The sequence below is a fragment of the Anolis carolinensis genome, unplaced genomic scaffold, assembly GCF_035594765.1.
Source record: "Anolis carolinensis isolate JA03-04 unplaced genomic scaffold, rAnoCar3.1.pri scaffold_9, whole genome shotgun sequence".
NCBI lineage: Eukaryota > Metazoa > Chordata > Lepidosauria > Squamata > Dactyloidae > Anolis > Anolis carolinensis.
In genome coordinates, this window is record NW_026943820.1 from 3,210,193 (window position 1) to 3,224,872 (window position 14,680).

Sequence of the window (14,680 nt, forward strand, 5' to 3'; positions counted from 1 at the left end):
CTTGGAACAAAACTCTAGAAGCCTTGAGAAGCCACGTTTCCCATAGAGAACAGGGTTTTGTATTTTGCTTTCAAACTCACCCCTTCTTTCCAACCTTCTTGACTTGGGATGTTGCTTTATATTATTATTATTACGGTCATTCTTCTTCTTAGTTTAATAATGTATTATTAGCTAACCACATTATTATATATTCTATTTTTGTGGTCCTTATTATTATGATTATGGTGATTCTTGTTATAATTTATTATAATAATTATTAGTTTAATAATTTATTATTAGCTAACCATACTATTATATATTCTACTATTGTGATCCTTATAATTTATTATTATTAGTTTAATAATTTATTATTACTATTATTAGCTTTACCTTATTATTATATGTTCTATTATTGTGATTCTTGTAATTTATTATTAGTTTAATAATTTATTACTATTATTAGCATAACCTTATTATTATATATTTTAGTACTGTGGTCCTTAATTTTTTATTATTATTAGCGTAACCTTATTATTATATATTCTATTATTGTGGTCCTTATAATTTATTATTATTAGTTTAATAATTTATTATTACTATTATTAGCTTCACTTTATTATTATATATTCCATTATTGTGGTACTTATTATAATGTATTATTATTAGTTTAATAATTTATTATTACTATTATTAGCTTAACCTTATTATTATATATTCCATTATTGTGATCCTTATTATAATTTATTATTATTATTAGCTTAACCTTATTATTATATATTATATTATATTGATCCTTATTATAATTCATTATTATTTTTAGCGTCATCTTATTTTATATTCTATTATTGTGATCATTATTATAATTTATTATTATTATTAGATTATCCTTTTTATATATTATTGTGATCATTATTATAATATATTATTGGCTTATCCATATATTATTATTATTATTATTATTATTATATTGTCATCATTATAATTATTTATTATTACCTTATCCTTATGATATATATATATAGTGATTATTATATTATTATATTATTGTCACCTTATCCTTATAATCAGCTTATCCTTATGTTAAGTTATTACTAATTTCCATGTATCATATGATATTATATCTCTATATATATTACCTATAGTATTTTCTGTATAGTTATATATTATTATATTATGTTATACTTTTATTATTCATTTATCATTCTGTTACTATGTCCTACTTTTATTATTGGTTTATTATATTTTATTGATAATATAATATAATATTATTATATCATATTATTTTTATGTATAGCATTAACTTTATAATGATATCTTATGTTACGTTATAGTTTTATTATTAGATTATCATTATATCATTATAGTATTAAGTTATAATTTTATTATTAGTTTCTCATATCATATTAATAATGTCATCTTATATGATATTTTATCTAAAGTATTTATAGTAATATATTATTCTGTTATAGTTTCATTATTAGTTTGTCATTATATTATTGTCATTGTCAGTATTAATTTATTGATAACATATATTATATTGTGTTGGTAATTCTATTTTATTTTGTTATTATATACGTGTGTGTGTATGTGTACTATATTCCTACTATGATATTATTGTTGCCATATATATATATATGCATACATATACAAATACACACACATACATACATACATACATATATATATACACACACATGTGCAATATATTGCTATGATGATATTATTGTGTCATATATATATACAGTAGAGTCTCACTTATCCAACACTCGCTTATCCAACATTCTGGATTAGCCAATGCATTTTTGTAGTCAATGTTTTCAATACATCGTGATATTTTGGTGCTAAATTCGTAAATACAGTAATTACTACATAGCATTATTGAGTATTGAACTACTTTTTCTGTCAAATTTGTTGTATAACATGATGTTTTGGTGCTTAATTTGTAAAATCATAACCTAATTTGATGTGTAATAGGCTTTTCCTTAATATCTCCTTATTATCCAAGATATTCGCTTATCCAACGTTCTGCCGGCCCGTTTATGTTGAATAAGTGAGACTACTGTATATATATATACATACATACAGTAGAGTCTCACTTATCCAAGACTCGCTTATCCAAGGTTCTGGATTATCCAATGCATTTTTGTAGTCAATGTTTTCAATATATCGTGATATTTTGGTGCTAAATTCGTAAATACTGTATACACATACTATATTCCTACTGTGATATTATTGTTGTCATATATATACACACACTATATCCCTACTATGACATTGTTGCCTATGTACACACACTGTATATATACTATTTTATTATTTATTAGCTACATTTATATGTTCTCACCCTGAAGGGGACTCAGAGTGGCTTACAAATTAAATTTACATACAATATTATATTAGCATAGTATAATACTGGTAATAAATTACTATATTGTACTGTGTCGATATATTGTAATATTATTAGTAATATTACATGTAAATATAATATATAATTAATATTATATTGTATTATTAGTATTATATTGTATTGCAATATAATATGAATATTATATGTATATACAATATGTTATAATCTATATATATAAATGAGTGATGGCATCACGGCGACCCACAAAACAACAACACTACAGGCCCCCCAACCTCAAAATTTGACAACACAATCCATCATCCACGCCTCTAGGTTGATACAACAAAAAGAAAAGAAAAATAAAGTCCTAATTAGAGGGAGAGGAATAATTGCTTTTATCCAATTGCTGCCAGTTAGAAGGCTAAGCTCCTCCAACTTGGTCTCCTAGCAACCCAATAAAAAAATAATAAAAAACACTAAAAAATTGATACAATAAAATACTATAATAACAGAAAATAACTAAAAATAATACAAGAAAATAATAAAATATAATAAATAAAAAGATAACTTACAATCAAATTAATTAAAAAATGCAAATAACATCAAATAAAAATTACACAACAATTTTTAACCAGTACCATCACCACTTTGCCACAGCAACGCGTGGCCGGGCACAGCTAGTTATTATATATTATTGTAAATTATATCGTATATATATATATATACACACACACATATGATGTTCTTGTTGCCCTGAGTGCCTTCTGCTTTGAGTAATTTGGGGAGGGGGTGACACTAACTATTTTGGGTCCCTTTCTATTGTTTTCCTTGGGGGGGGGTCCCAAAGATGGTGACTTTCTCCCTGTTTCTCCCCATAAGACTCAATATAAGTGTCCTCTTTTTTTGGGTGGGGGTCTTGGAGAGGAAAGACCCCAACCCATGTCTTTAGGGGAGAGTTTTGCTCCCCTTTGGCTCCCTTTTTGGGGAGTGGGTGTATTTGATTGACAGCTGTGGGGTGCCGCCCCTCCTTCCTGTGCCGCCTAAGGACCCTTCCCTTTGAGGAGGGGTCTTCCTGGCCCCCTCCCTTGCCTTGCCTTGCCTTGCGATGGCTGGGGCGATAAGCCCAGCACATGTGGAGATGAGAGGCGAGATAGAGGAGGAGGCTGGAAAGATTCCCTTCCTTCCGTTGTGCTGCCAGTCCCCTCCTGATAAGATCGCCCTGTCGGGACGGGATGAAATTGCGATCTTATCGCGCGCTTGACTCACTCACTCCCCTCGCTGGCAGTGCGGAAGGAGGAGGAGGGAAAGAGGGAAGGGGGCAGGAGATAGGAAGGAAGGAAAAGAGAGAAAAGGAAAGAGAAAGGGAGAGAAAGAGAAGGGAAGGAAGGGGCAAAGAGGCGGGGAGAAAGAAAGGAAAGAAGGAGGGAAGGAAGAAGGGGAAAAGGAGAAGGGAAGAGAGGAAGGGAAGGAGAAAGAGATAGAAAGAGGAAGGAAGGAGGGGAAAAGAAGAAGGGAAGAGAGGAAGGGAAGGAGAAAGAGATAGAAAGAGGAAGGAAGGAGGGGAAAAGGAGAAGGGAAGGAGAAAGAGATAGAAAGAGGAAGGAAGGAGGGGAAAAGGAGAAGGGAAGAGAGGAAGGGAAGGAGAAAGAGATAGAAAGAGGAAGGAAGGAAGGAGGGGAAAAGGAGAAGGGAAGAGAGGAAGGGAAGGAGAAAGAGATAGAAAGAGGAAGGAAGGAAGGAGGGGAAAAGGAGAAGGGAAGAGAGGAAGGGAAGGAGAAAGAGATAGAAAGAGGAAGGAAGGAGGGGAAAAGGAGAAGGGAAGAGAGGAAGGGAAGGAGAAAGAGATAGAAAGAGGAAGGAAGGAGGGGAAAAGGAGAAGGGAAGAGAGGAAGGGAAGGAGAAAGAGATAGAAAGAGGAAGGAAGGAGGGGAAAAGGAGAAGGGAAGAGAGGAAGGGAAGGAGAAAGAGATAGAAAGAGGAAGGAAGGAGGGGAAAAGGAGAAGGGAAGAGAGGAAGGGAAGGAGAAAGAGATAGAAAGAGGAAGGAAGGAGGGGAAAAGGAGAAGGGAAGAGAGGAAGGGAAGGAGAAAGAGATAGAAAGAGGAAGGAAGGAGGGGAAAAGGAGAAGGGAAGAGAGGAAGGGAAGGAGAAAGATAGAAAGAGGAAGGAAGGAGGGGAAAAGGAGAAGGGAAGAGAGGAAGGGAAGGAGAAAGAGATAGAAAGAGGAATTAAGGAGGGGAAAAGGAGAAGGGAAGAAAGAAAGGGAAGGAGAAAGAGATAGAAAGAGGAAGGAAGGAGGGGAAAAGGAGAAGGGAAGAGAGGAAGGGAAGGAGAAAGAGATAGAAAGAGGAAGGAAGGAGGGGAAAAGGAGAAGGGAAGAGAGGAAGGGAAGGAGAAAGAGATAGAAAGAGGAAGGAAGGAGGGGAAAAGGAGAAGGGAAGGGAGGAAGGGAAGGAGAAAGAGATAGAAAGAGGAAGGAAGGAGGGGAAAAGGAGAAGGGAAGAGAGGAAGGGAAGGAGAAAGAGAGAAGGAAAGTAAGGGGCAAGGAGTGGCAGAGAAAGATAGGAGGGAGGGAAGAAGGGGAAAAGGAGAAGGGAAGAGAGGAAGAACGAAAAAAGAGAGGAAGGGAAGGAAGAGAGAAGGAAAGGAGGGGGCAAAGAGGTGGGGAGGAAGAAAGGAAAGAAGGAAGAAGGGCGAAAAGAGAAGGGAAGAGAGGAAAGGAAGGAGAAAGAGAGAAAGAAAGAGAAAGGGAGGGAAAAAGAAAGACAGGAAGGAAAAGGAAGAAGAGGAAGGGAAGGAGAAAGAGATAGAAAGAGAAGGAAAGGAAGAGAGAGAAGAAAGAAGGAAGGAAGGAAGAGAAAAGGAGAAGGGAAGAGAGGAAGGGAAGGAGAAAGAGAGAAGGGAAGCAAGGGGAAAGGAGTGGTGGAGAAAGGAAGGGAAAAGGAGAAGGGAAGCGAGGAAGAGAAGGAGAAAGAGATAGAAAGAGAAGGAAAGGAAGAGAGAGAGGAAGGAAGAAGGGTGAAGGGAAGGAGGAAGAGAGATAAGGAAAGAGATAGATAGAGAAGGAAAGGAAGAGAGAGAGGAAGGAAGAAGGGTGAAGGGAAGGAGGAAGAGAGATAAGGAAAGAGATAGATAGAGAAGGAAAGGAAGAGAGAGGAAGGAAGAGAAAAGGGGAAGGAAAGAGAGGAAGAAAGGAAAAGAGAAAAGGAAAGAGAAAGGGAGAGAAAAAGAAAGTCAGGGAGAAAAAGGAAGGAAGGGAAAAGGAGAAGGAAGAAGAGGAAGGGAAGGAGAAGGCAAGGGAGAGAAAGAGAGAAGGAAAGGAAGGGGCAAAGGGGGAGAAAGGAAGGAAGGAAGAAGGGGAAAAGGAGAAGGGAAGAGAGGAAGAAATAAAAAGAGAAAAGGAGAGAGAAAGATAAAGACAGGGAGAGAGAGGAAGGAAGGAAGGAAGGAAGGAAGGAAGGAAGGAAGGAAGGAAGGAAGGAAGGAAGGAAAGGGGCAAAGACATGTGGAGGAAGGAAGGAGGAAAAAGGAGAAGGAAAGAGGAAGAAAGGAAAAGGAAAGAGAAAGTGAGAGAAAGAGAAGGATAGAAAGAGAAAGGAAGGAGGGAGGGAAGTGAGATGAGCCAAGTGGCAAAAGGAGGGGAGGAAGGAAGAAAGGAAGGAAGGAAGGAAGAGTAAAGTAGAAGGAAAGAGAGGAAGGATGAGAAAGAGAAAAGGAAGAGGAAGTGGGAGGAAGAGAAGGAGCAAAGAGAGGGAGGAGAAAGGACGAAAGGAAAAGAGAGAAAGAATGAAAGAGAGAGGAAGGAAGGAAAGGAGAAGGAAAGAGGAAGGGAAGGAGGAAAGGAGAGAAAGAGAAGGAAAGGAAGAGAAGAAGAGAAAAAGGAAAGGTCTTGGCTGATGTTACTAGTATTAATCAATGTATTTGTTCTCACTTTATAATAATAACAATCAGCGTATTCGCACATTGGCTGAAATCGCTACATTATTACATTGATCAATCAATACATTATTAATCAATGTATTTATTGGGTTGCTGTGAGTTTTCCGGGCTGTATAGCCATGTTCCAGAAGCATTCTTTCCTGACATCTGTGGCAGGCATCCTCAGAGGTTGTGAGGTGTGAATGTTGCCATTGGCCACCTTGATCAGCATTGAATAGCCTTGCAGCTTCAAAGCCTGGCTGCTTCCTGCCTGGGGTGAACCCTTTGCTACGAGGTGTTGGAAGGCCTTTGACAACACTCCTTGGAGACCTTGTTATGATTCCATAACATTGAACTATCGTACTTAATACAAACTGCATTCATAGTACAGTGTCCAAGGGGTCAGACGAGGTGTTAGCTGGCCCTGATTGTTTCATGCCTGGGATTTCCCTGTTTTCTGAATATTATTATTATTATTACTGGATGGGTTTGCTCTCACTCTGGCTAATAGTATTAGAATTATGTTTCATTATCCGAGTGTCCAATGGGTCAAGCAAGGTGTTAGCTGGCCCTGATTGTTGCATGCCTGGAATTTCCGTTTTCTAAACATCATCATCATCATCATTATTGGATGGATTTGCTTTCACTCTACCTAATAGCATCAGTATTGCGTTTCATTATCTGGGTGTCCAAGGGGTCAAGCGTGGTGTGAGCTGGCCCTGATTGTTTCATGCCTGGAATTCAGCTGTTTTCTGAACATTACTATTATTATTATTGGATGGATATGCTCTCACTCATGCTAATAGTATTAGCATTACATTTCATTATCCGGGTGTCCAAGGGGTTAAGCGAGATTTTTGCTGGCCCTGATTGTTTCCTACCTGGAATTTCCCTGTTTTCTGAACATTACTGTTATTATTGGTTGGATTAGCTCTCACTTTGGCTAATAGTATTAGTGTTATGTTTCATTATCCGGGTGTCCAAGGGGTCAAGCGAGGTGTTAGCTGGCCCTGATTGTTGCATGCCTGGAATTTCTGTTTTCTAAACATCATCATCATCATCATTATTATTATTATTATTATTATTATTATTGGATGGATATGCTCTCACTCTACCTAATAGTATTAGTATTGTGTTTCATTATCCGGGTGTACAAGGGGTCAAGCAAGGTGTGAGCTGGCCCTGATTGTTTCATGCCTGGAATTCAGCTGTTTTCTGAACATTATTATTATTATTGGATGGATTTGGTCTCATTCTGGCTAATAGTACTAGTGTTATGTTTCATTATCTGTAGATTGACTTCCCTAGAAATGGGTTTCAGATATCATATGTCTTTTTTTAGAGGGAGGAAGATCATGGAGTGTGTGTGTGTGTGGGGGGGGGTTTATATACAAATGCACGCTCTGCCTATTTTTTGCACAGCTTTTGCTGGGACTTTTCCACGGGCAGGTTTGTCTGCTTTTGGTGTGGCGTCCCTCCCTCCCTCCTTTTCCTTCCTGAGCCGATCTCAGCCTGAGATAAGGAGCCAAGAGATGCTCCGATAGGGACGCTGGCCCCCATGTGATGATGATAATATTCCTTTATCTTGGCTTGGAAATAATTGCTCCAGTCAGCTGCTGCATCTACCTGTTTGCCTGCCTGGGGTGATGCCGGCTCCTGATAAGGCGCAAAGCAAACTTTTCTTTTTCTCAACCCCCAAACTTGGAGGAGGAGGGTGCTTTCCTCTTCCAATCCTTTTTGCTCACATTTATTTGGCTTCTTCTGCTGTTTGACCATGACCGTTGAGTCGGAAGGGTCCCCCAAAGGCCATCCTGTCCAGCCCTATAAAGAGAGGCACAATCAAAGCCCTCCTGACAGATGACCATCCAGTCTCGGCTGATATGGTTTTGCAGAATATGAAGGGTCCCCCAAAGGCCATCCAGTCCAACCCTAAAGGGAGGCACAACCAAAGCCCTCCTGACAGATGGTCATCCAGTCTCAGCTGATATGGTTTTGCAGAGTTGGAAGGGTCCCCCAAAGGCCACCCAGTCCAGCCCTTTAAAGGGAGGCACAATCAAAGCCCTCCCGACAGATAGCCATCCCGTCTCAGCTGATAAGGTTTTGCAAAGGCCATCCAGTCCAACCCTATAAAGGGAGGCACAATCCGAGCCCTCCTGGCAGATGGCCATCCAGTCCAGCCCTATAAAGGGAGGCACAATCAAAGCCCTCCTGGCAGATGGCCATCCAGTCCAACCCTATAAAGGGAGGCACAATCTGAGCTGTCCCGGCAGATGGCCGTCCAGTCCAGCCCTATAAAGGGAGGCACAATCAGAGCCCTCCTGACAGATGGCCATCCAGTCTCGGCTGATACTGTGTTGTAGAGTAGGAAGAATCCCCTAAAGGCCATCCAGTCCAACCCTATAAAGGGAGGCACAATCAGAGCCCTCCCGGCAGATGGCCATCCAGCCTCAGCTTCGAAACCTTCAGAGGAGGCTCAACCGCCATTATTATTATTATTATTATTATTATTATTATTATTATTATTATTATTAGGTCTTAGAGAAGGAAGAATTCCCCAAAGGCCATCCAATCCAACCCCATAAAGGGAGGCACCATCACAGCCTTCCCAACAGATGGCCATCCAGTCTCAGCTTCAAAACCTTCCGAGGAGATGCCTCCACCATCATTATTATCAAATATTATTATAATAGTTGATATTATAATATTATAACCGTCGTTTATTATTATTGTTATTATTAAGTCTTAAGAGTTGGTCAAGACCCCCAAAGGCCATCTAGTCCAACTCCCTTCTGACATTAAAGTGAGACACAATCAAAGCCCTCCCGACAGAAGGCCATCCAGATATCGCTTGGCTTCCTATCAATAACTAGGATTTTTATAGGACGCTATGGTGCATCTACACTGTCAAGTTAATGCAGTTTGGTCCTACTTTAAGCGCCACGGCTCAATGCTATGGAATCCTAGGAATCTTTTCCAACACCTGGGATTCCATAGCATTGAGCCACATAGCAGTTCAAAGTGGTGTTAAGTCGCATTAATTCTGTAGTGTAGATGCATCATAGGGTCTCTATTATTGCATGTGTGCTATAAAATGAATGTTTTGAAAACAGGGAGATGTTGGAATGGACTTGTTCCTCTCCCAGATGTCTATCAGTTGGTTTTGCATTGCTTCGTGCTTCCAAGTTTCTGCCTTCTTCGATGGATGAGGCCGATCGATGATAAATCAGGTGACCCAGGGCCGTGATTGACACAGGCAGATAAGATTCCAGATTAGATGCTGGAGTATATTTAACCAGCTGGTCGGTGGCGTTTTTATAGGGCGTTTGGAATGAGTCAGACTCCTCTCTGGCTGCATCTGCGCTGTGGCATGCATGCAGTTTGAACTACTAGGGCCAAGCATGGGAGTTGTAGTTTGGCAAACTCTTTCGCCCTCTTGGCCAAAGAGGCTGTGGATTGTTGAATCCGTCCATACATTATTTGTGGATATTGAGTACTGACTGTAAACATAATCTCTATGATGATTATTATGATTATGATTATGATGAGCTGAAGCCACTCTAGAGGTCATCTAGTCTAACTTCCTGACCAGTGCATGATTCTCAGATTGTTGTTGTTGTTGTTATTGTTGTTGTTGTTGTTATTATTATTATTATTTAGAGATAGAGGTGATCTAGACTGACCTAACAGTGCATGGCTCTCAGATGGTGATGATGATTTTTATTTATTATTATTATTATTATTATTATTATTATTATTATTTTATTATGACACAGCAAACAAGATAGACATGCTGGACTTCGTATCACAAAATCACAAGTCGAACACTTCCCAAGTGTCTAGGACTGTGTGATGTATTATTATTATTATTATTATTATTATTATTATTATTATTATTATTATTATTTAGAGCTGAAGCCAAGAGGTCATCTAGTCTATCTTCCTGACCAGTGCATAGCTCTCAGATGATGATGATGATGATGATTTTTATTTATTATTATTATTATTATTTAGAGCTGAAGCCAAGAGGTCATCTAGCCTAACTTCCTGACTAGTGCATGGCTCTCAGATGATGATGATGATGATTTGGAGTTGAAGTCACTCTAGAGGTCATCTAGTCTAATCTCCTAACCAGTGCATGGTTCTCAGATTATTGTTGTTGTTGTTGTTGTTATTTAGAGATAGAAGTGATCTAGTCTGACCTAACAGTGCATGGCTCTCAGATTGTTGTTGTTGTTGTTATTATTATTATTATTATTTATAGCTAAAGCCACTCAAGAGGTCATCTAGTCTAACTTCCTGACCAGTGCATGATTCTCAGATTGTTGTTGTTGTTATTTTTATTTTTATTTAGAGCTGAAGCCACTCAAGAGGTCATCTAGTCTAACTTCCTGACCAGTGCATGATTCTCAGGTTGTTGTTGTTGTTGTTGTTGTTGTTATTATTATTTATTTAGAGCTGAAGCCACTCAAGAGGTCATCTAGTCTAACTTCCTGATGGCTCTCAGATGATGATTATGATGATGATTATTTAGAGTTGAAGCCACTCTAGAGGTCATCTAGTCTAACTTTCTGACCAGTGCATGATTCTCAGGTTGTTGTTGTTGTTATTTTTATTATTATCTAGAGCTGAAGCCAATCTAGAGGGCATCTAGTCTAACCTAACAGTGTATGACTCTCAACTTCCTCCCCCTCCCCCTCCTCCTCCTCCTCTTCTTCTTCTTCTTTTTTCTTCCTCTTTCTTCCCCCATCTATCTATCTCCTTTTGTTCTTCTGCTTTGATAGATCTGGAAGGCTGATAATATTGCAATGTTGGGGGAGAAAGAAAGAGTCAGGAAACTGATTTTTCGCCGAGATAGTTGCTTGCATTTATTATTATTGGGAGTGTGGGCATCTAAAGGAACCATCATCCAACTTCTTGGGCTCTTTTTATTTTACTCAGCGGCGATAACACTTGCAGATTGATTTCATCCCGCGATTGCATTGTTATTGTTTTGTTGATTGTGTGTTTTGGTTTATCCGAAAGGAAATTGCATAGTGTGCACGAGAGCACGGAACGTGTACATATACCCATGCAAAACATGCATACTTTTCACCGAAGTTTTGCAAAAGTTTTATTATTTTCTATGCATTTTGGTTTATCCGAAAGGAAATTTCATAGTGCGCACGAGAGCACGGAACGCTTACATATACCCGTGCAAAACGTGCATACTTTTCACCAAGGTTTTGCAGGAGTTTTATTATTTTCTCTGTGTTTTGGTTTATCCGAAAGGAAATTGCACAGTGCACACGAGAGCACAGAACATGTACATATACCCGTGCAAAACGTACATACTTTTCACCAAAGTTTTGCAGGAGTTTTATTATTTTCTCTGTTTTGGTTTATCCTAAAGGAAATTGCACGGTGTGCACGAGAGCACGGAACGTGTACATATACCCGTGCAAAACGTGCATACTTTTCACCATAGTTCTGCAGGAGTTTTATTATATTCTCTATGTTTTGGTTTATCCAACAGGAAATTGCACGAGAGCACGGAACGCATACATATACCCGTGCAAAATGTGCATACTTTTCACCAAAGTTTTGCAGGAGTTTTATTATTTTCCCTGTGTTTTGGTTTATCTGAAAGGAAATTGCACAGTGAGCACGAGAGCACGGAACGCGTACATATACCCGTGCAAAACGTGCATACTTTTCACCAAAGTTTTGCAGTAGTTTTATTATATTCTCTGCTCTTTCCCCCCCATCACCGTCTTTTTTCCGTTTTGCTTTCTGCCGAAGCAGATCTGAGCTGCCGATAAGGGGAGGACTCGATCTCTCCTCTGATAAAGATTGCCAAGTGAGATAAAGGGCTTCCTTATCGCTACCAAACAGACTTGCAGCGGGATTCGCCCGGCGACAATAACAGACCCCGGGAAGGAGAGGGCTCCCAACGATTTTGTTCCATTGCAAATGTGATTAATGCAGGCATTTTAATTATCTGATGGAAAAGAGGGTTGGGGGGAGGACGAGGTTGGACCCTTTCCCCTATATGCTCTTTCTGCATTTATATATATATTTATATACACACACATACATACAATTAGGTCTTTCTTTGCTCTCTCTCTCTTCTATTCAAGCTCCATTTCTCTTTATCAGCCCCAGATGTTTGCTTCGTTCAAAGTAAGCTTTCAGATCCCTATCGGCCGTTCTGCTAAGTGTAGCAAATATATCTTTTAATAAACTAAAAAAAAGAGAGAGAAAGAGAGAGAGGAGGGTCTTAAATGCGCAAGGATGTGCCTTCGAACTTGGTGTCCAAAGTTGGACGGCACCCAAGGAATTGGCTTTAGTTGGTCAGGATCCATTGATGGTACCGAGGTTGGATGGCCATCTGTCGGGAGTGCTTTGACTGGGTATTCTTGCTTGGCAAAAATAAGGTTGGACTAAATGGCCTTTGGGATCCTTTTAAATCTATGATTCAGAGGCTGGGTGGCCATCTGTCGGGAGTGCTTTGATTGTGCTTTTCCTTCATGGCAGAAGAGGGTTGGACTGGGTGGCCTTTAGGGTCCCTTCAACTTTATGATGGACATCTGTTTAGATGGCTTTGACTGAGTTTTCTTGCATGGCAAAAATAGGGTTGGACTAGATGGCCTTTGGGGTCGCTTTGACTCTGATTCACAGGCTGGATAGCATCTGTTTGGATGGCTTTGACTGGGCATTCTTGTATGGTAGACTTAGGGTTGGACTAGATGGCCTTTGGGGTCCCTTTAATTTGATGATTCAGAGGCTGGATGGCCATCTGTCTGGATGGCTTTGATTGGGTATTCCTGCATGGCAGACATAGGGTTAGACTAGATGGCCTTTGGGGTCCCTTTATGATTCACAGGCTGGATGGACATCTGTCTGGATGGCTTTGACTGGGTATTCTTGCATGGTAGACATAGGGCTGGACAAGAAGGCCTTCATGACTCAGGTTGGATACACTATGGGCACATCTACACTGCAGAATTAATCCAGTTTGACATCACTTGTAAGCCGCCCTGAGTCCCCTTGGGGAGATAGGGCGGCATATAATAATAATAATAATAATTATTATTATTATTATTATTATCAACAACATCGTCATCATCAACTGCTGCTCCTTCTTGGTAAAAGTCCTACTCCCAGGACTCCATCGCTTTGAGCTGCTGGGCTGCTAAAGTACTGCCAAACTGCATCAATTCCGCTGTGTAGATGGACATGCAGATGCGTTTCATGCAGTTGCCGAAACTGATGTCGGTGAATTGCTGCTTTGCCCTTTTGGAAACGGTACAGTCGCTGCTCTTGGCTTCTCTTCTTAGCCCTCTAAGCTTTCAACTTTCCTGGGCCCGGCTTCCACCTTGTCACAGGCCACGGGAGAATTGCAATTTCCCACCCCTTTTCCTCACCTCCGCTCCTCTGGCTTCCAGGTTTATGGATGGCTTCTGGCTCTGAAAACGCTTCTTAGGTGACGATAAATGGCTTTATATCACAGGACGAACTTTAGCCTTGCAAACGGGTTCATGCAAGGGAAACCTTCTCAAAATGCAGGTAATAAATTCAGAATAATAATAATAATAATAATAATAATAATAATAATAATAATAATAATAATAATAAATAGGCTAATAACACTACTTGTGGTGGATTTGCATTTGGTTGACCAACCGAACCCCAAAGTTGAAGAGAAGCAACAAATAGGGTGCCACAGGGATCTGAATACTGGGTTGTTGTGGCCATGCTCCAGAAGCATTCTCTTCTGACGTTTCGCCCGCATCTATGGCAGGCTTGGACTGGATGGCCTTTGGGGGTCTCCTCCAACTCAAGGGTTTGGTGAAGTCTCCTTCTTTGAACGCTTGAAACAAGAACTTGGGTGGCCATCTGTTGTGAGGGCTTATATTGTGCCTGTTTGTAAGAAAGGGGTTGGATTGGATGGCCTCTGAGGGTCCCTTCCAATTCTATAATAGGATTCTATTATATTACATTCTACATATATAATACAAATAGTATAATGTACTGGCAGTGTATTATATATATATTTCGGTCTAATAGTACAGTGCTATATAATAATATGATAATTGTATATTACAGTAGAGCCTCGCTTATCCAAGCTTCTGGATTATCCAAGCTATTTTTGTAGTCAATGTTTTAAATATATCGTGATATTTTGGTGCTAAATTCGTAAATACAGTAATTACAACATAACATTACTGCGTATTGAACTACTTTTTCTGTCAAATTTGTTGTATAACATGATGTTTAGGTGCTTAATTTGTAAAATCACAACCTAATTTGATGTTTAATAGGCTTTTCCTTAATCCCTCCTTATTACCCAACATATTTGCTTATCCAACATTTTGCCAGCCCGTTTATGTTGGATAAGTGAGACTCTACTGTAGTATAATGTACTGGCAGTGTATTATATATATATATATTTCGATCT

At 39.3% G+C, this 14,680-nt stretch overlaps 1 protein-coding gene across 2 annotated transcripts in view; it reads left to right on the forward strand.

The window, feature by feature from the left end:
* Positions 1-14,680, forward strand: part of zfpm1 (zinc finger protein, FOG family member 1) — a 104,192-nt gene that overhangs the window by 408 nt on the left and 89,104 nt on the right. The window contains exon 1 of one of the 2 annotated variants that reach the window (XM_062961643.1): positions 4,061-6,211. The exons of the other annotated variant lie outside the window; for it this stretch is intronic. Coding sequence (XP_062817713.1) covers positions 6,025-6,211 — 187 coding nt within the window. The 5' untranslated portion in view covers positions 4,061-6,024. Of the gene's footprint in view, positions 1-4,060; positions 6,212-14,680 lie in introns of those variants that run through there. 2 annotated transcript variants of the gene reach the window in all.